The sequence below is a fragment of the Tamandua tetradactyla genome, chromosome 2 (genome assembly GCF_023851605.1).
Source record: "Tamandua tetradactyla isolate mTamTet1 chromosome 2, mTamTet1.pri, whole genome shotgun sequence".
NCBI lineage: Eukaryota > Metazoa > Chordata > Mammalia > Pilosa > Myrmecophagidae > Tamandua > Tamandua tetradactyla.
In genome coordinates, this window is record NC_135328.1 from 218,784,071 (window position 1) to 218,806,685 (window position 22,615).

The 22,615-nt window shown below is 38.8% G+C and overlaps 1 protein-coding gene across 1 annotated transcript in view; it reads left to right on the plus strand.

The window, feature by feature from the left end:
* The first annotated feature begins 2,336 nt into the window (after positions 1-2,336).
* Positions 2,337-22,615, plus strand: part of DNAJC11 (DnaJ heat shock protein family (Hsp40) member C11) — a 72,980-nt gene continuing 52,701 nt past the window's right edge. The window contains exon 1 of the mRNA XM_077151461.1: positions 2,337-2,519. Within this exon, the coding sequence (XP_077007576.1) occupies positions 2,448-2,519 (72 nt within the window). The 5' untranslated portion in view covers positions 2,337-2,447. The remainder of the gene's footprint in view (positions 2,520-22,615) is intronic.

A 22,615-nucleotide genomic window follows, 5' to 3' on the forward strand; every position in this document is an offset into this window, starting at 1 on the left:
CCAGTCTGAGCTGAGTGACAAGAGAATAATAAAAAGATCATAGGTAAATGTTCCTCCTGAATTAAAGAAGAGAGTGGACTTAGCCCAGATCAGACTGCCTACCTCTTTTCTCAGGAGTAGGGGAAGGATTGAAGGGCCTTCATTGCAATTGCCACATGCAGCAAATAAAAATACAGTATAAGTATATTAATATTGCATAGGACATATTCTTTAAAAATTATTCAATGTTTATCTGGAATTCAGCTTTAACTGGGCATCCTGTATTTAACCTGGCAACGAGCTAGAAGAGAGAGCCCCAGAATTAGATCAAGCTGCCATCAAACAGAAGAAACTTCCTTTTATTTAGTATTTGAAGATGCGAATTCACTAAGTTACATGCGTATAGTTATATAAATATATTAGGTTTTGCTTTACACCTAAGTTACAAGTTGCTTTATGGTTTCACACAATTTTTAAAAATGAAAGAAACCTCAAGGCAGTGAGTTGAAGTGGCTGAGTTTTGTCCGTTGCTCTGGGGCGTGAGGATTTTGTTGGATGTGTTTTAACTTATAAATTTTTACTGCTCCTATTTCCCATTATTTTGCTCATTGCAGATTAGGGAATTAGGTTTAGGGAAGGGAGAAACAAAAAGCCAATTCCTGAGGTACACAGACCCTCAGACCCAGGGCATACCTAAGTTTGCTTTCCATTTGTCACAATCACTTTCCAAATAATGGTAACACAATATTGTGGCCCAAGAGGGGACAAAAATGCAGACCATCTGAGTTACTATTTATTTTGTTTGAGTGGTGACAAAAACCAGGTCATTCTCAATCACAGAAACACAGACCCGAGCTTACTGAAACATATGTTATGTTCCATTTATGTAATTCCTCCAAGCAGCATTTTCCAAAGCAGAGGAACTGGTCTACCCAAGTGAGCATTACGGGCCAATTAACGTCTACAAACCAAAGGGGGAAAAAAATGTCTCAACATCGTGGTTTGTTTGTTTTCCTCCCAGACTCTCTATGTGAAATTCTTAAAAGACCAGCAAATGACAGCATGCAGTTTAGTCCTCATCACAGCTCTGCAAAAGAGAAAAAAGAAAAGCCCATAAAAATTGCTGGAAGAGCTGGCAGAACATGAGTGACTGTGAAAGCTACTGTGGAAAAGCCTCACACAGCCAAATAAATAGCTTTTAACTTACAACCTGAGCTGACAGCCAGATCCAGCCCGACTTAGCTACCCTTAACGCCTCCCAGCACCCCGAAGGGTCTCATGCCAAAGGACCCTAAGAAGGCTGGGCGGCTTGGAAGCGACATTACTTAGGCCCAGATGGTGCACATCTGGCCAGATACTAAGAAGGGAAAGAAATCAGCTCCTCGCAGCCACAGACAGGTGTCTGGGGCTTCCCAAGGGATCAGCTTGTGAAGGGCAACACGTTGGTTCCGAACTGATGGGGAGTTATGGAACAACAAGCGTCCCGAGCAATGACACAGAAGCAGAGCAGGGCAGCACCAAGCAAACAGGTGGCGGGAGTTGTGGCAGCCCCAGCCTCCAGCTTCCCTTCATAACTGCGTCATTGCGAAGATATTTAAACAAATTATTTTGTTACTGCAAGCAAGACACCTTTAAGAATGCACCCCACGGCATGCAGCAGGTTGAGATCAAAGCGACAACTCCGCGAAATTTACAGGAGAATGAGTCTAGGACAGGGACGGCGAGTACACAGGTGCCTGCCCCGCGCAATTATTTTAGAAACCAAACGGGTACTGCCTCATAATCAGCGAAAAGGCCAAGTGGTCCTAAAGGGGGAGCAACATGAAAAAATAAAGAGAGGAGGTCCTCTGGGCGGGAAGGCCTGAGCATCAAGGGAAAGCAGGAAAAACCACGGAGGTCGGCACAAATCCCCACGCGGAGATTTTCCGCGCAGAGAGGCGGCAGCAGGTGGGGCCAAGAGGGGCCTCCCGCAGGTCTCGCGTGGCCGCGGCCTGCCTGGGGATATTAGGATCTCGATGCCCCCCGCATGGGCGCGTCGGGCCAGCCGGGGTGCGGTGGGAGGGGTCGCGGTGGCCTGGGGTCGCAGCGCCCAAAGGACGGCACTCCCCTGGATCTGGCTTTAAGTTGCCCCTTCTAGCCTAGAGAAAGCCCTAGGGCGGCGCGGTCGGATTTCAGGTCCCAGGGTGTGTGCGATCACACCCGGGGTTCGCCGGGGACCGGAGGGTCGGTGCGCGGGGCGTGGAGGGCCAGACGCCAGCCGCCAGCCCACCGCGCCGCGTGCAGCTCGAGACCGCGCGGGGGCGCAGAGCGCAGGCGCGTTTCTGACCGGCGCCCACGGCAGCGGCGCGACTCCCGGCCGCCAGGGGCCGCTGTGGCGCAAGCCGCCCGGCCCTCGCTGTCGCTGCCGCGGATCGCGGGTCCCTCTTGAGCACGGCCTTGCCGGTTTGCCGGGGTGAAAGGTTGCGAAGATGGCGACGGCCTTGGGCGAGGAGGAGCTGGACAATGAAGACTACTACTCGCTGCTCAACGTGCGCAGGGAGGTGAGGCCTGCGGCGGGGCGCCTTCAGGGCTCAGGCCGGGCCAGGCCGGGTCGTTTGGTGTGGGGGAAGGGCCCGGCTGGCGGCGACCGTCCCGCCCCCGTCGTGGGCGGCCAGGGCCCGACGGAGAGGTCGCGTGACCCCGCTCGACGTGCGCGACTGCCGACCGGCGGAGCTGACTCCACGTAGGGGGTGCTCGGGCTGGCCTCTATCTGTTCTTTCAGTGGCTAGTATGCCGCGTGCGCTGCCAAGACCGAGGCCCCCGCCCTTACAGGAAGGAGCACGGTGCCCGAGATGAAGGCTACCAGAGTGGGGTTTTCGTTCCCCAGAGGCCGGTAGCACGCCGGGTGCACATACCTGTCCTGACTTGAAGGGCTGTGTCATCGCCCCCGGCCAGTAGGATGACAAACCTAGGTTTAGGCACCAAGGTCAAGGCCAGCAGAAAACCTCCCCAGGGACCTGTCCGGACCTCGAGTCTTTCATGGGGACTCCCCCCGCCTCTGAAGTGGACCCACGTTCAGAAGCACGTGTGTTGTGTTCGCTTTCATTCTCCCCAGCCGCTGCCCCCAGAAATGGGAGGAAAAGCCTCTCTGAACATACAGCTTCGATTCAGAGACCGCAGATTAAGACACAGTCAGTCCTAGGCCAGGAAAGAAGTGGTACCCTAAGAACGGTCTCATTTGACGTGCTTATAATACTCTTTCTAACCGAATAAAGAATAACGCGAGAGTGTATCACACGGTGTTTGACATCTAGTAGGGGCCCAGTAAGTTTACTTCCTTGATGACTGTTCTAGAGTTGCTCACCGTGAAGGACGGGAAAGCTTCCAAGGTCAGGTCATAAGGTAAATCAGTTGTCTCTCAGCTGCAGAGTCTGGACTTTTCATCCCTGCCAGAGAATCCCTAATTCCATCTTTCAACTCTTCCAGTGATGGTCAAAACTAGTCAGGTTTGGCTATCCTAGGCAAAACTGTCCAAGTTTGTGTTGTCAGGAAATGTTCGTCTGTGTGGTGTTAATATCTAGGTTTTTTATTGCTTTCTTTGTGCCGAGCCCCGTGCTGAACACTTAATTCTCACTTCAACTCTATAAAGTAGGTATTATGATAATCCTTGGTTTATAATTGGAGAAATTGCAGCATAGTGAGATTAAGTAACTTTCCTAAAATCACACCACTGCACCATTGCAAGAGCCTGAATTCAAACCTAGGTAGTCTGACTGGAACCCAAGCTCTTGACCTTTGTGCTATGCTACGATGTTTGCTTAGCAGTCCTCAGACCACGAGGCTGCTGTTCTGTGGTACGGTGTCACTGGACACCCAACATAAGGATCCTTGAAATATACTAGACAGTCTTTACTATGAAAAAGAAATTGCAGATCTTGTTAGGTCTTAGGTTGCCTTAGGGCTCCTGGGGGTTCTTGGTCTCAATTTATAACTTGATATTTAGGCAAATCACTTTTGTGGTCTTCGGTTTCTTTCCCCTTCCATAACACTATCTAGCTAGTTATTCTCTAAATTCTCTGTAGTTTTTGGAAGCAAAATGATCAATGAAATTGGCCTTTTTGAATCAGCCTGTCTAACCACTGAAATTGGCCATTTTGAATCAGCCTGTCTCACAGCTCATTAGAGTAACTTGAGTGACCATTTATGCATTTACTGGATGTACTGAACTGGGTAGCTGCAGATGATCAGAAGAATCTAGAATAATAGATTTAGCCAGAGTTCTAGGTAAACGGTAGTCAAACTATACCATGAAACTGCTAGAATTTTAGAGCCTGTCACTGTTATTAGACTGGTGGATGGAGCCAAAGAAATATTTGTTAAAAATATTTTTTTTTGCTTTCTCTGTATTTATGATTATAGGTGAAATCCCTAATGAAAAGCCTAATTTCTAAGAAAATGTGCTGTCTTAAGTCACTTTTGTGTTGCCTTTGTCAACAAACTCAGGATAAATTTGGCACTGTAAAATCGGGTGTGGTGTGCTGATTTTCTCTTTCAGGACCCTACCAGAAGAGAACTCTAAAGATGATGTCTGGACTTGGTATTTACTAGAAGAATTGTTTAATGAGATAAAAAATCAAACCTGAAATTGAAATAACATGATTTAGTTGGAAAAAAAAGCAGAACTCTTTATTTCTTACTTAGACTTACGGTTGGAAGAAGATAATGTCATGTGTTTATGCATTTGCTATTGATCCTTGAGCTTGAGGTCATTTATGTATAGCTGAAGTATTATCTTCAAAAGACTCTCTTCAAAGTTCTTAGTGTTCAATAGGTTCAGAGACTTTTTTTTTTCCCACTAAAAAATCTCAACTGGGAGCAACCTAAGAGACAAAACCAAGGAAGTTCATTTACGTTACAAGCATAATACACCATTGTATTGTATATTACAATTGGAGCAAAATAGAGATGTCAAAAATCAAATTAGAAATTTCCTTTCACAAATTTTAACTTTAAAATATCCCCTTAAATAAGAACGAAGCCAATCAGTTGAAAAAAATGTATTTCAGAGAGTGAAACAGGTGACAAGATAGGACCACTTAATTCTGTTATAAAGAAGATTTGTATGATCTTTAATGATCCTCTTTCTCTAGCATTCTAGATTTCCTATTTACTGGGTGGAGCCATCTTCTATCTGCCTGCCTTTCATGGGAGTGGGGGTGGGATTTATCGTTAACTGGGCCCACTGAAACCAAATTGGTATATCTGGGGTAGTGTGTCAGTTGCATTTTCAGGTTCCTAAAACATAATGGTCCTGAAATTTCCAAGACAATTTCTAAAATTAATTTCTAAAATCCTTAGAGAAAGGATTCTTCAATAATCATGGTAGAGTTTTCTTGATCTTTATACGTCTAACAAAAATTTTAATTGACACATTTTAAACCTAATTTATTCCTAAATTGTATTACCTTTTATGCTGGTTTGAACCTGTTGTGTACCCCAGAAAAGTCATGTTTTAATCATGATCTAACCTTGTGCATGCAGCCCTTTTAATCCTGATTCAGTACTATAGGGAAGAAACTTTTGATTAGATTATCTCCACAGGCACTCCCAGTTGTGAATGTGACCTTCTAATTAGATGAGATGTGACCCCGCCCATTCAAGGTGGGTCTTGATTAGTTTACTGGAATTCTTTAAAAGCAGAAACCTTTGGATAGAGCTCAGAGCAGAACCGATATATATGTTTAGAGATCAAGACAGAAATAGTCTGGGTGCTAAGCAGGGACTCACAAAAATAACCAGAACCTGAAGAGAAGAAATCTCTGGCCCTGGTAGATGCAAGACTAAGAGATAAAACCCAGAGTTTTGTCTCAGAACAGCTAAGTGAATGTCCACAGACACTTAGAGAGGAAACCACTGGCATCAGAAGCTTTTTGAAACCAGAAGCCAAGGACCCCACCAGATGATAGCCATATGCCTTCCTAGCTGTCATGTGTTCTGCATCCATTGGCCTTTCTTGAATTAAGGTCTCTTTCCCTGGCTGCCTTAGTTTGTACATTTTTATAGGCTTAGAACTGTACACTTGCAATTTACTAAATTCTCTTTTAAAAAGCCAATTTATTTCTGGTACATTGCACTCTAGCAACTTAACGAATTAATACACCTTTGGAAGAGGTTCATTTTTACTGTGTGCCTCTTGGCATTGTTTATAACCTGTGTAAGATTTCTGGTCCCAGTTTATTTAGTCTTAATGGAGACCATCTTTTCAAGTTTTAAACTCTTAAAAGAAATAGAGTTGTTAAGTGAAAAACACAGTTGTTAAATAAAAAGTTATTTTCTTGCAGTCCACTTGTAGAAATTGGTGTTCTGAGAACTTCACCCTTCCAAAACAGTCATGAAACTGAAAGTGCAAAAATATCACCTCCCAGTAGAAAACTTTTCCCAAAGTCTTTTTTTTTTTTTTTTGTTTTGTTTTGTTTAAAGGAAAGACAGAGAGAAGGAAGGAAGGATAGAAGGAAGGAAGGAAGGAAGAAAGGGAAACATTTTTAAACATTTTCTTGTTTTATTGTATTCTGTTTCTCCGTTTTTGTTACATGGGCTGGGGCCGGGAATCGAACCGAGGTCCTCCGGCATAGCAGGCAAGCACTTTGCCCGCTGAGCCACCGCGGCCCGCCCTTCCCAAAGTCTTTTACTTTCCCAAGCCTTTTCATTCCTTTTCTGATACAGCAAAAACTGTGCTCTTTGCACAGTTTTTGGCTCTCTGTTTTTTTCTGGTTGTAGGTGATTGCCCTAGGTGAGGCAGTTAAACTTCTGAGTTTGTACTGCAAATGGGAACGAAAAGGCTAGAGCAGTAGGTCCTGGGGAACTTTGGTATGTTTCATTTTCTGGTAAAATTTGCTCTGCATATACAGTATTAATTAAAAAATGATTTATGCTAAACACTAGGGTATGAATTCTTGGTGTTTTCTTTATTCTTTCTGTTTAAAATCCTGAGTTTGTTCTCTTCCAAAACAGTTATCTCTCCTAACTGTTTCCTGCAGGGTCCTGAATTCGACAAGAAAAGTGGGGTTTTCCAGAAGCATGGGAGGAGGGTGCAGAGTCAGGGGATAATTTAAAAAGACAGTGTCTTGGTAAAGGCAGAGTGGGACCCAAAGACACAGTTGTTGTAAGCTGTCAGTGTTCAAGGGGCCTGGCAGATAGGTGAAGACCTGCTCAGAGGCAGGTTCTGCCACCAGCAACAGGGGTTCAGAAGCTGAGTTTCAGAGACTCTTCCTGTGGTCTGGCCTGTGGGTGGGGAGGGTGTTGGTGAGTGTGCCCAGCTAATTCCAGTGTCATCTCATAATGTAATTAGCAAACACCATGAAGTTAAATTTTAAAATGTGTTTCTTTGATGAACCATAAGCCAGTTATTATTTTTCTGCTTTGGGCATTTTAAGCCATTGCTTCTTGAAATTTTAATGCTCTAGTTCTATATTACTACATCTTTCTTTTTTTTTTCCTACTTTCTTAAAAAGAATTCATTTGAAGGCTTTTGTATTTGCTGTGAGTTTGGAAATAAAACAATAAGGGAGAAGAACGTGGGACATGCAAGGAGCATGTTTTGCTTGGCTATGAAATTTTAGTCTTTACTTTTATTAAACTTTCATTTTTATTTTACCTGTATTTATTTATATCCTACCTTGTTCAAGAGATGGATAAATAAAATAACACAGTATAAATGTTTTAACAGGGACACACAACAAAAAGAAAAAAGATCACTGGGGGAGATCACCACTGTTGTGGCACCCTTATTGTTCACAGCTCACAGCTCAGAGTGGAACCTTCTCTGAGATGCTAGCCTTAATGCCAGGTGCCTGTTTGGCTCTTGACTGGCAGAATCGGTCCTGCATGCCATAAGTGCGCCCTGTACTTTTCCCTCATTTGTAGGAGCCAGGAAATGTGTCAGGGTAAAATGCCAAGCCAACAAAGATAAACCAGAAGAGGGCTGCATGAGTGGGCAGCAGTGTAACAGCTGAACGTCAAGGAAAGGAGGTAGAAGGTTGGAATTTTAGGGAAAAAATAAGCCAAACTTTTTATGTGAAGATAGGATCTGAGCCCCGAAAGGAACTGTTGGAGCTCACTTCTTGAAGACCTTGACCTTTTTATTTACTATTGTGTCTCAGGGACATCAAATAAGTATATGGACCTGACCAGGAAGAGGAATGAAAACAAAGTTGTGCAGTAGGAGAATACTTCCTAAGCCCTTGGAAAGACCTATGATCAAGAAAGAGAATTTCTGTTCCCTTGACCCATTTGTTCTCTTGATCTGTTGTCAGCAGGGATGTGCAATGGAGGACAGGATCCCTCACCCCCACCCTGTAAACCTCAGAGGTTCCTTGTGCCCTGCCTTTTTAAAATTTTTTAATTTTTTGGTGTTTAGGATTCTGCTATTACTAATCATCTAATCATTTTTTGAATTTGTTCTTTTTATTTGTTAGTTTTTTATTTTAATGTAATTGTATTGATGTATACCATATATTCATATACCATGTAATCAGCCAAAGTATACAGTCAGTGGTTTACAGTATCATCATGTAGCTGTGCATTTATCACGACAATTGACTTTTTTGTGAAAAATAGCATATATATAAAACAATAAATTTCAAAGCACACCACAACAATTTGTTGTAAAACAGATTTCAGAGTTTGGTATAGGTTACTAGTCTACAATTCTAGATTTTTACTACTAGCTGCTCTAAGACATTGGACAAAAAAAAAAATCAATGTAATGATTCAGCAGTCATACTCATTTGTTAAACTCTACTTTTTCTGTTTAACTCCACAATCTCCTTTGATCTTTCTCACACTCTTTAGGGGTATTTGGGCGATACCCATTTTAACTTTTTCATGTTGAAAGGGGCTGCCAGTAATATGGGATAGGGGGTTGGAACTAGTTTTCTGGAAAAGCTGGCCCCTGTGCATTTTAGGACTTATCTGGTCTAGGGCCTCATCTGGAGGTTGTAGGTTTCTGGAGAGTAATCCTAGTGTATGGAACCTTTGTAGAATCTCATATAATGCCTTAGGTGTTCTTTAGGGTTGGCAGGAATGGTTTCAGTTTGGTTTGGCAAACTATGACAGGCAGCAATGTCTAACTGAAGCTTGCGTAAGAGTAGCCTGCAGAGTAGTCTCTCGACTCTATTTGAACTCTAGTAGCCACTGATATCTTATTTGTTAATACTTTTTTTCCCCTTTTTGGTCAGAATGGTATTATCGATCCCATGGTGTCAGGGCCAGGCTCATCCCTGGGAGTCATATCTCACTTTGCCAGATTTTCACCCTTGAATGTCATGTCCCACATAAGTGGGAGAGTAATCACTTCTAGAGTTGGGCTTAGAGAAAAAGAGGACACATCTGAGCAACAAAAGAGGTCCTCTGGAAGTAACTCTTAGGCATACCTATAGGTTAGGTAAGCTTTTCTGCTACATAAAAAAACTTCACAAGAACAAGCCTCAAGATCAAGGGCTTGGCCTATTGATTTGAGTGTCCCTAATGCTTGACACAGTATCCAGGGTTTCCCTGGTGGTAAAGTTTAATAGTTCCATATATTTTCTCCCATCTGTCAAGGGACTTTGCCAGTACTTTTTGATTATCTGCTTAATATACCCTGGATGTGTCCAGGTATTACTTTAAATGATAAGGATTAAAGGCCCTCATTCTTAATTCTGGGCTCCCTGTGTTTAGGTCGTTTATATGTTCTATCCAGACAGATTGAGTCATATGCTACAGAAAATTTAGGTTCTGGGCAAAATAAACTTTTCTTCCTTTGGTCTCATAATAGGTGAAGTTCTAAAATACAGTGTCTTCCTTACCACTGTATTCTGAATTACCTTAATCCTGACCTGATTGGCTTCGTTCTTATCTCTAAATACCTGGTTATACATATATAGCACAGCCTCTCAAAATCCAGAGAGAGCAATTACTGCTTTGGACTAAATGTGACTGCTGTAAGAGCTTCCAATCTAGGCCCCAATTTTCTTATAAGTATTTTCCAAGTGAGACCATACAGTATTTGCTGTTTTGTTTCTGGCTTATTTTGCCTCATCAAATGTCCCACAGGTTCATTCACAATGTTGCATGCCTCACAACTATGTAGCAGCACAATATTCGATCATATGTATACATCATTGTTTGCCATTCTGCTTTTCAGTCAGTGCGTCCTTCAGCCACCTCCATCCATTGGGCATCGTGTATAATGTCCAAAGTCAACAATCCATCAACACTCTCAATTTTAGACAATTTCATTTTTCCTAAGAGAAAAATAATCGTTGAACACACCTTCACAAAATAGGAAATCCAAACCTCCCCTTAACTTTTGTCCCTCCTCCTATTATTTATCCCTGGTATTGCTGAGGTACTGTTGATGTTTTCCTGTTAAACATAGCCCATAGCATACAATAGCAGTTTTCCTCCTATAACTCCAAATTATACACTGTTTGTGCAAGTTTCATATCTTTGAAGTAGTTCACGCAAGAGCTTACTTATATTTGTAATGTAATCGGTGAAACGCATGGATATATACTCATTTTTTAATTTATACTGTCTTCTTGGGGGTAATGGATTCTGTTTTTTATTTGATTGTCTTTTACATTTTCTCCTTCTATGTTAAAGTGAATTTATTCAGGCTTCAAAGGCTATTCCTGCTTGTTGGAAACTTGGAATTCCTTGATCAAGTTCCTCTGTAATTTTTCCTACTCATTCATGACTTGTTTTTTCCTTAAGCTTTTCACTTTCCAAAGTGAAGTGTTCTAAAATGGCCACATGAGGCAGACTTCCAAAATCATCTGTATTAAACTCTGTCCTCCAGGTCTCTATAGTCAATTAAAATGTGATAGAGTTCAGGGTCTTTAGAGAAGGACAGCCAAAATTCCTTAGCCCAGCACCTTACGTTAAACACCCTATGGGCATTGCTGGTGATTGTTTGAAATGGCCCAAGATGGCAGTGGAGCTTCCAAAGGAGTCATTGTAAAAACTGGTTTAAAAAGCATAGCTAGCCTTTAGAGTCAAATCTGAGTCTGACCTTCTAGGATCTGGGACAAGCTCCTTAACCTCTTGGAACCTGTTTCTTCATCCATAAAATCCAGACAATAATTTTACTGTCCTAAGGCAGTGGTGAAAAGTAAGCAAGAGTGCATGTAAAGGGCTTGGCATAGTTATGGGCATATTATTATGTAAGTAAACACCAGTATAATTTTGTTGGTATCATGAGCGTAAAGGTTATAAAGAATGTTCTCACGAATTTATAGTTCTTCATATAATTCAAAAGAGTCCTTTGATGAGTACATTGTAAATATCTGTTCCCTCTCTGTAGTTGCCTTTCTCTCTCTAAGGTATCTTTTAATGAACCAAAGTTAAGTTTCACCAGGTTATCCAAGTCACTAGATTATAGCCAGGTAAACTCGTTTTTAGACAAGTCATTTAATCTTTTTGATCTTCAGTATTTTTATCTATAAAATGGGGCTTCTAATACTGACCTCAAGAAGTTTTGTGAGTATTAAAGTGTTAAACGGAGCTATATCAGTGTATTTGCTTAGATACAAATCTCTGTAAGTGTATTTGACACATGAACAACTTTGAAATCCCCTTCGGCCTCTGTGCTGTTCCTCTGTCTTGGTCCTCCTTTTTCACTGCCAGCTGCTCATTGTGTCTTCTTCAGCTATTCATTTCCCGGCGTTCTGTCCTCACCCCCCTGGCTCTTTTAAAAACCTCTTGCTTCAGCCCTGCCCCTCTCCCTGCCTTTTAGACATTATGCCTAAATTCACTTTTCCCCCAAGCCTGACTACTTTCCAGTTTCTCCTTAACCCGTGCACCCATGCCAGAAGACGTGACATGCCCTTTGATGTTTCTTCTCCACACATGACTCGGTCATCTAGCCCTTTTATTGTCCCATAGATCCACCCAGTCTGTGGATCCTGTCAAGATTTGGCCGGCTCTGACCTCTTAATTTCCATTTTAACCTCCGGGCTGCTGGCCCTCAATTTCTCCTTTCAGTATTCTCCTTTCAGTTCTCTCTGGCTTGGTTTTTTTGGTCTGTTTTTAGTCAAGTAGTACCAAATTGAAGTAACAAATAGGACTATTCACATTATTTCCCTACCTGGAAACTTTTTGTGGCTTCCTGTTGTTTACTGGGTAAAGGTCAAAGGTTTCTGTTTTTAAGCCCTATAAAAATGAAATGTTTTCTCTATTTTCCATTTGCTTTGTGGTGCTGTTCTGTCTTCTCCCGCTGGAAAGTGAGCTGCATGTGGGCAGGGCCCTATTATATCCCCTCACAGCCCGGGTGCATAATAGGTGCCCAGCAAGTGCTTGCTGAATGAAAGAGTTCATGGGTGGGTGCACAGATGATTCTCTGCTTACTTCCAGCCTCCTTGCCTGCCTTCACTCTGGCCCATTTGGTCAGTGATCCATCTTTCCGTCCCCCACACCTGCCTGTTTCCTCAGGGTGTTCTCTTCCCTGAAAGGCCTCCGCTCCTCTTTGACGCCTGAGCAAATCAAAGTCCTTAGATCTGAGAGGCCTTGGAAATGGGACCAGCCTTTCACGTTCGCATTTAGATCCCATGGGCTTGCACTGGGCTGTGCCTCAGTAGAACCCATGGTCTCCATGGAGTTCTCAGTGCATTCTGCCTGCCCTGGGCTTATTTCCCCACCATTACTATGAGTCTTTCTCTTTTATGTTGTTTAGTTAAATCAGGCCACATTATGTTTCTTTTGGGCCTCCTATGGTACTTAGAGCTAGGTTGGCATTTGGTGAGCTTACTAAATTGAAATGGTATTTGCTAATGTGTACTCACTTGGCCTGTGTGCATTTCACTATATGTAACTCCTATAGTCTTGAGGAATATAGTTTTATTTTGAAAGTTTTAAGGAATGACAGTTTTAGGAATCAAATAATTCTAGAGGAACTCATTGGGAGGAACTTATCAGTCTGGTAAATCTAAATTTTCACTTTTGAAAATTGTTTAAAGAAAGGGACAAGAGGAAGAGAGCAAATTCAAGCAAATGCCTTAATTCTTGGGTCCCCGTGGAGGCCTGTGAGACTCAATTCAAAAATCCACATGTCATTCTAGAAGATAAAAATAACCTTTCCTTTCTGGGTTTGTCCTATTTCCTCGACAGATAGTATTTTCCTCTAGTTTTCTAATTGTAGTAGAAAGTTTGCTTGTTTATCTCTTTTACGGTAGCTGAATGATGTTTGTAAAAGTAACTTTTAGGTGGGATAGATTTATTTTTGTACAGTTTTTTCTTTTGTCCATGTGTAAAGCAAAATTTTCCCAATAGGTAAATGTTAGTCTTAGCTTTAAATCCTTTCTACTTGACGTGTTCCTTACAGAGATCTATTAGGCAAAATGCTTGAGAGTTGTAGAGTGATTCCATATACGTTGTTAGGGTGTATGACTGTTTGCAAATGAACACATGTACAGGAACTTATTTCCAGACTCTGCAAAGATGTTCCACGTGTAAATGAGAAACAGTAGAAGGCTGTGGTAAGCAGGGAAAGTGGCGTCAGAATATGGAAGAACTGCATACAGGACGGACTCATTGCATGAAGATTCAGCCTGGGTTGTCAGCAGCTTAACACAACGCACAACGAAGCAGGGCTTTTACCAAGTGAAACTCAGTTGTGTTTTTTTGGTGCCTTATGAATAAGTGGCTTAGTCTTTTAGTATAATGATAACAGATAACATGTAACACCTTTTCTCTTCATGGAACAGCTCTTACTCAGCACAAAACAGCCATTCTGTCTTGATGCTAATTAGCTCTGAAATCTGCTTTTTGCTTTAAATTGTATGAGCACCAGGAAACATAAAAAATTACAGGCTTCTATTAGCTGATGTAGTTTATTTCAGTCAGATTATTGTGGAGCATATGGACAATAATGAATCTTCGCTTGTGGTAATTAAGCAAACTTCTCCAAAATTCACTAGAATTTAGTTGGTGGAGACTTAGTTGCAAAAATACAGTAGTGTAGATATCTCCTGGAAGTTTGGGTTTGAAATGATAGGTTTCAGCAACAAAAAACTGGTAGCTCAGCCATTCCTAAAATGTATGCAAGTATAAGATAATGTCAAGGTATTGCTTGCATGCTCTTTTAAGTCTTCACTGTTGAATTAAATATCTTCATTGTGGTAGTTACTAGGGGTGGGCACCAGATAGCATTGGCTCTCTGCTTGCCTGACATGGGGTAGGACCACATTTGCTATCCCCTGGTGGTTGGGAAGAGCCACATTCTGGCCAGTGAGTTGTGATGGTGGTGGTGTGTGTCACTTCCAGCCTGGAGCATTTAAATGCCAGTGAGGGCTGAAGGTGCCAAGGCTCTTCCCTAAAGGGTGGTTGCTCTGTCTAGCATGCAGAGGGAAGGATGCTGCCAGGAGGAGTTTCCGCTGACCTGAGATGGACATGTAAAGTGAGGGAGAAATAAACCTTTGGAATTCTTGGAATGCATCACCAAGCCCCACAGTTCTCAAGCATTTTGGTGTCAGGACTACTTTACATTCTTAAATTATTGAGGACCCCAGAGAACTTTTATTTATGTGCATTATGGCTCTTGATATTTAATTAGAAATTAAAGCTTAGTAATTGATAAAATATTGTGGTAAAATCAAAGCATACTTGTATTTCAATATAAGCACACACAGAAAAGGATTTCAAAGTAACTATGTCATTAATGTGGTTGCAGATAACAGAGATATTATAGAAGGTATAACAAAAAAATGGCTAATAAGAACACAGTAGAACACTGAGAACCAATTGAATTAATCTCTGAAAACTTCCATATTGTTATCCTAAACCTACCACTTTACAAATTTCAAGAAAACGGAAGAATACACAAGTACACATTCCATCAGCCCATCAGAACAATGTCATCACACATCATGTAATCTCTAGAAAATTCCACCATACACTTAGGAGTGGATGAAATCTAAAAAGACCAGTAATAGCATAGGGTTATTATGAGAATCTTAGTATTATTATGAAAATAGTCTTGACTTTACTGACCCTCTGATAGAGACTCAGGGATTTTCAGGGCCCCCAGACCCATTGAGAATCATTGACCTAGCCTGTTCTGACTGAACAGAATTGTGATGTTCCTCTCCTTTCACATTTTAGCTTACTTTGCTAGATGAAGATAGGGGAGAAAAATAAAGTGGAGTGGCAGTATGCTTTTTGAACATCATCATTGAATTGATTCCAAAGATAATTTCTAGCACTAGAATTTTTTTTAGCACTAGGATTTAAATAACCAAAAATGTGTCAACTTCTTCAATTGCTGAATTGTTTAAGGGAAGCAAGTTTAGTGAAATTGGAGTCTACTTTTCTAAGCATGACACTGTAGCAGAAATCAGAAAAACATAATTGATAGATTTGATTCTGTAAACATGACTTTTAAAAGAAAAATTTTAAACCTTAAAAAAATTATAAACACAATTAAAAGACCCAAAAGAAATTTGTGGTTTATTTATTTGATAAACAAAAGATTCAGGTTTTTTATATGTTTAGAGAACTATTGAAACTCAAATAAGATGAACATTCTAATAGGAATAAATATAAAGGAAATGAATGGATTATTTCATAAAAGAAGAAATCTAAAACACAAATAAATATATGGAAAAATGTTCATCCTCACTAGTTTAAAAAAAAGCTGCAAATTAAAACGAGGTACCTTTTTCCTTTTGCCTACCAGTTGACAAAGATTTCTAAAAGTAATGGTACTCAGTTCTAATGAGAGTGTGGTAACCTGCCCAGCCAGGAAGCAGGAGGCTTGTTCTCTGGAGAAGAGGAACCCAAGAGTTTTTAGAGTCTAGACTCTAGACACAGTGGAGGACAAGTGTGAGTTAACCTAACAAAAACAGGAAATAAATCAAAGTTTATACCCTGCATGGTGAGAATTCCAGCTTTCCCGTTTCTTCTCTGGACTTTTCCCTGAAGAAACTAACCTATTAAAGAGAAAAGATTTACAGAGACTTGCAGATACCAATGTTTGGGAATCTACCAAATGAAGCCTCCAGGTCCTCTCCCAGTCATTTCGTAGAGAAACATGTCAGATGACAAACCCTGTTCAGGCATACAGAGCTTTTTAATACCTTACTGTTCATATGAATATAATTATGTCAAGAAACAGCAGATGTTTGAGAGAAGGTTCCACTGTGGAAATCTGAGACCATATAAACAGAAAATAGAAACTAGAAGGAAGCAGACGGTTCAGGGAGTTAGAAAATGTCGAGAAAACGGTGTTGTCCTATTAGATGTAAGATATAAGAACAAGGTGATGCCTTACAAAGAAATATGTGAAAAAAGAAGAAGAAGAAAGAACTCTTGGAAATTCAGAAATTCTAAGTAAGATATGTTTTTAAAATTTTATGTAAGATGGGAAGATAAAGTTGAGAAACTCCAAGAAAGTAAAAACTTTTAAATTGGATCAATTCATAAAGTTTAAGCAAAATAAATGAAATGGAAGACATTATAAAACAATTAATAAAATAAAATTTCCCAGAATTAAGACAGGAGATTCTAGATGAAAAAGGCCAATCACGTAACTAGCATAGTGAAGGGGGAGTGGGGGGGCGCATACTAAGGGAAATCGTAGGACAAAGAGAGGTTTCCAAAGAAACAACACAGTCACAAAGGACTGGGAATTGAAATAGCAGTATACGTCTTACCAGCAATATCGTAAGCTAGAAGACGATGGAGATAACCTTTAAATTCCTGATGAAAATTATTTCCAGCACAGAATTCTTTACGTAGCCAACAATTATGACGCATAAGGGCAGAATAAGAACATTTTGAGATATGCAAAGCATAAAAAATGTTTCCTCCCAACCTCCCCTTATAAAAGGAGACTACTGAAGGTTGAGCTCCACTGAAGTAAGGAAGAAAACCAAGAAAGAAAAGGACATAGGATATAGAAAAGAAAGGATACAACCCTGGGAAGATGCAAAGGGATTCTAGGAAGATGGAGACAAGAAATCCTAGAAGAAGCTTCCCCATAGGCCTAACGATGAAGACAGTGCAGAGAGCTCTAGGAAGAACGCCTCTTAAGAAGAACAAAAGGAATTGATGGACTACTTGATGTATTTGTATTGAGAAGAATATTCCAAGTCAGAGGAGTTGGAGAAGAATTAGTAATACATAAGCTTAGCAAATGAAAATTATGAGGCAAGTATTAATTCCTGGAAAAATACAAAGTTCAAGAAAAGAAATGTAGTCAGAGTGCAGCTGTAAACTGTATTCATAGTCATAATAAAGCAGATATTGTATATTGCTTTAACCAAAATTGTGATAACTATATAATAGGAAGGAGAGGAATGGAAAGCAGAAAGAAATAGAAAAGTACTACATTGTCATAAGTAGATTAAGTTTAACATTTAAAAATTAAGGATAGCAGTATAAGCATATTATTTAGAAATTTGAAAGTACAGGTATGCTGTTTCAGTCTAGTAGTTCTGTTTATAAATTCTGTTTATGTATCCTTTGATAAATTAAAAATAATTAACTGATAAACAGTTTCTACAGAGCAGTTCAGCAGACTAAAGTGGAAACCTTTAGATATACTATATACCCCTTTACCCAACAGTTCTAGACAATTATTTTCAAAAAGATATTCATGGTTACATGTTTTGGGTATGTCTATTGCAGCCTGTTTAAAACAAGTGAAAATTGTTATCAGAGAGTTGTTAAATAAACTCTAATAATGCCACATTTTTTAATGCTGTTAAGCCATTTAAAATAGTATGAAAAATACTTGCTGGAAAGGAAGGAAGACCCCACAAAATCCTTAATTTTACTTAAAAATATGTTGCTCAACTGTATTTTCCATTTTATCCATAGTGAATATGTATATGTTTCTAATAAAAGATAGTTTTAAAAGGTAATTCAGTTAGGAAAAAACTAGCATTTTACTCATTTTTTTTAATCTGCTTTGACCACAAAGAATTGGTGCCACATTTATCTTTATTTCCATTCACATGTCTGAAAAGAAAGTTTATTTTTGTTCCACATTCTCACTAGCATTTGGTATTCTCAGTCTTTTTAATTTTTGCCATTTTAGTGCGTGAATGGTAGTATCTCCTTGTGTTTTGAACTTGAATTTCTCTGACTAATGTTGTCTTTTCCTATTTTTATAGGCCAGTCCTGTATCTTTGGTGAAGCTTCTGTTTAAAACTTGTGCCCACTATTTTATTGGGTTGTTTGTCTTATTCACTTGTAATTGTACTTTATATATTCTGTAAACAAAGTCTATCAGATATATTACAAATATTTTTCTTTTATTATCCTGTAAAGGAAATCTTTAACCCTAGTTACAAAGATTTTCTGCTGTGTTTTCTTCCGAACAATTTATAGTTTCAGCTCTTATTTTTAGATCTCTGTTCCTTTTTTTTTCTTTCCATTTTGAGGTAATTTTTGTATATGATGGAAGGGGTGAAGGCTAAGTATTTTTGTGTGTCTGTGTGTGTATGAATGCTCACTTCTAACATCATTTGTTGAAGACTATCTTTTCCCTAACCCTAACCCTAACCTTGACACTGTTTTTAAAATCTGTACTCTCTTCTGTCTCATTGAGTTACATATCTGTTTTTTTTTCATTAATACCACACTATAAGTCTTGAAATCAGGTGATGTGAGTTGTACAGTTTTGCTCTTTTTTGAAGTTATTGTAGCTAGTCTTAGGAAAATAAAGTTTATTTTTGCTCCATGTCCTTTGGTTTTCCATATAAATTTTAGAATTTGATGGGATTATGTTGACTCTATAGATCACTTTGGGGAGAATTTTTATCTTAATAATATTGAGTCTTCTGATGCACTAACATAGTATATCTCTCCATGATTTTAGGTCTTTCATTTCCATTAGCTATATTTAATAATTTTAGTCTAGAGATCTTGCATCTACTTTTAAGATTTATCCTTGAGTAGTTCATGTTTATCAATGATACTCTAAAATGGTCTTGGTTTTTTTTGTTTATTTTAATTTCCAATTGTTTGTTGCTAGTACATAAAAATAAGTTGATTTTTGTATATTGACCTTATTTTCTGCGACCTCATAACTACCTTAGTTCTAGTAGCTTTCGGGGGATTCTTTATGATTTTCTACATAGATGATGTTGGGAAGTAAAGAGTTTTAGGTTTTCCTTTCCAATCTGTGTGCCTTTTATTTCTTTTTTATGCCGTATTCCAGGATGTTCATTTTGTTTTATATAGCATTTTATTCTAAACTATAAGAGACTACTGAACTTTGCATTCAGGTCACAGGGGCCTCTTACTATGAATTTTATGACATACAAAGATTTGATTTATAACAGATATACTTTCCAGTGAAAGTATAACGAGATGATTAAGATAATGAAAATTCAGACTTAAAGCATGTTACATCTCTTAATTTTACTGTATTATTTTAGAAATAAGTATGTATCTTTAGGTGTTATTCTTAATGATATATCACATTTTGAAATAACAGTTTTATCACAATAGAAGAGGTTATCATTTATGAAATATCAAATCAGTGACCTTAGCTAATCAATTATGATGAAAGACCCAATTTAACCTTTATTGAATGTGATATTTATTAAATATGAAACCTCTTGTGTCTGTTGCTTAATTAATATCACATTAAGCCATTTATCAATATGATTAATAGATGGTCTTGTAGAACTAGGTGTTCTATTCCCTTGCCATCCAGTTTAATGATCAGGGGGTAGCAGTCCAACCAAGAGTCAGTTAAATCTATCTAACCTGCAAAAAGAAAATAATTTATAATAGCTATTTAGGAAAGAATAAATAAACCTTCCTGGAGAAGATAAATTTTGTTTGCCTGTTAGTTATTATTATTTATTCATTTAAAACTTTGGCTTTTAGGCTTTGATTCAGATAGTGTCTCATCAGAGTGGCTAGAAATGATTACCCTAATTAATCATGGCAGGAAGAAGGAACCTTTCTGGTAGGAGGAAAAAGAACCAGCTGCGGAGATGTGAATATTGTGGGCCATCTTTTCCAGAGAGTCTTGTACTTTTTTTGAAGTAGAGAATACACGTAGAAAAGTGCATATATATAAGTATACAGCTTGATGAATTTTCACAAACTGAAAAAAAGAAAAAGCACAAGACACTTCATGAAAATTGGTGCCACTCTTGCACCAAGGTGATATACTCTCTCAGAATTGCTCCGGTTTTAGTCTCTGTGCTGCCAAGGTTGTCAAAGTTGAATTGTTAGAATAGTGACCACTAATTCAGGTCCTGCTATATGCAAGGCATCATTTAAGCAGTTTATGTGTTACCGCATTTAATCCTCACAATAATTCTTGTGAGTTGTAGGTGCTACTCTCCACATTTTTCAGATGAGAAAACAAAAAGTTTTAGAAGAGCTACAGAGTGTACATTTTTGTTGTGTGTTGGGCAATGTATGAAGCACTATCTAGTTGTTTCCTCGTGTCTTTCTCTTGCCATCACTGAAAGATATAATCATTCCCTTTTACATTTGGAGATGCTGAAGCTCAGAAAGCTAACTTGCTTAGAGTCACAAAGTTTTAGTTGACAGATCTGCTATCTAAATGCAGACCATTGGGCACCAAGGCCTGTGTTCTTTTTTTTTTTTTTCTGGGGCTCAGTATCTGTATTTTCTACAGTCCTGAGCACTGTGTCTTATTCAATGAATGAATAGTTTTTTGAATAAGTTTCTTTTTAATTTTTATTAATAAAACCAATCAACATACAATAGGAACATTCTCTTTTTTACTTTTTGAATGTTTTTTAAATTTTTATTAATAAAACCAATCAGCATACAATATGAACATTCTTTTTTTCTCATCACATAGTTGTATATTCATCATCATGATCATTTCTTAGAACGTTTACATCAATTCAGAAAAAGAAATAAAAAGAAAATAGAAAAAAAATCATACATACCATACCCCTTACCCTAAGTATCATACATACCTTTTCATTGATCACTAGCATTTCAGTCTACTAAATTTATTTTAACATTTGTTCCCCCTGTTATTTATTTTTAATCCATATGTTTTACTCATTTGTCCATAAGGTAGATAAAAGAAGCATCAGATGCAAATGTTCTGGGAAATGACCATGATGATGAATATGCAACTATGTGATGATACTGTGAATTGCTGAGTGTATGTGTTGGGAATGTTTGTGTTTCTTTCTTGTAATATTTTTTTTAATTAATAAAAAATTTTTTAAAAAAGCATCAGACACAAGGTTTTCACAATCATACAGTCACATTGCAAAAGCTGTATCATTATACAATCATCCTCAAGAAACATGGCTACTGGAACACAGCTCTACATTTTCAGGCAGTTCCCTCCAGCCTCTCCGTTTTGCCTTAACTAAAAAGTTGATATCTATTTAATGCGTTAGAATAACCTCCAGAATAACCTCTCGGCTCTGTTTGGAATCTCTCAGCCATTGACACTTTATTTTGTCTCATTTCTCTCTTCCTCCTTTCAGTTGAGAAGGTTTTGTCAATCCCTTGGTGCTGAGTCCCAGCTCATTCTAGGATTTCTGTCCCTCATTGCCAAGAAGGTCCATGCCCCTGGAAGTCATGTCCCATGTAGAGAGGGAGAGTGCAGTGATTTGCTTGTCATGTTAGCTGAGAGAGAGAGGCCATATCTGAGCAACAAAAGAGATTCTCTTGGGAGTGACTCTTAGGCCTAATTTTAAGTAGGCTTAACCTATCCTTTGTTGGGTTAAGTTTCATATGAACAAAACCCAAGATTGGGGGCTCAACCTATTGCTTTGATTGTCCCCACTACAAAGCCTGTGTTCTTTTTTTTTTATTATTAATTAAAAAAAGAATTAACAAAACAATTAGAAATCATTCCATTCTACATGTACAATCAGTAATTCTTAATAACATCACATAGTTGCATATTCATCATTTCTTAGTACATTTGCATCGATTTAGAAAAAGAAATTAAAAGACAACAGAATAAGAATAAAAACATTAATAGAAAGAAAAAAAACAAAAAACAAAAAACCTATACCTCACATGCAGCTTCATTCAGTGTTTTAACATAATTGCATTACAATTGGGTAGTATTGTGATGTCCATTTCTGAGTTTTTATATCCAGTCCCGTTGTACAGTCTGTATCCCTTCAGCTCCAATTACCCCTTCTCTTTTTTTTTTTTTTTAATTAACGGGAAAAAAGAAATTAACCCAGCATTTAGAAATCATACCATTCTACATATGCAATCAGTAATTCTTAACATCATCACATAGATGCATGATCATCATTTCTTAGTACATTTGCATTGGTTTAGAAAAACTAGCAACATAACCGAAAAAGATATAGAATGTTAATATAGAGACAAAAATAAAAGTAATAATAGTAAAGTCAAAACAAAACAAAACAAAACAAAACAAAACAAAAACCTATAGCTCAGATGCAGCTTCATTCAGTGTCTTAACAAGATTACTTTACAATTAGGTATTATTGTGTTGTCCATTTTTGAGTTTTTGTATCTAGTCCTGTTGCACAGTCTGTATCCCTTCAACTCCAATTGCCCATTATCTTACCCTGTTTCTACCTCCTGCTGGACTCTGTTACCAATGACATATTCCAAATTTATTCTCGAATGTCGGTTCACATCAGTGGGACCATACAGTATTTGTCCTTTAGTT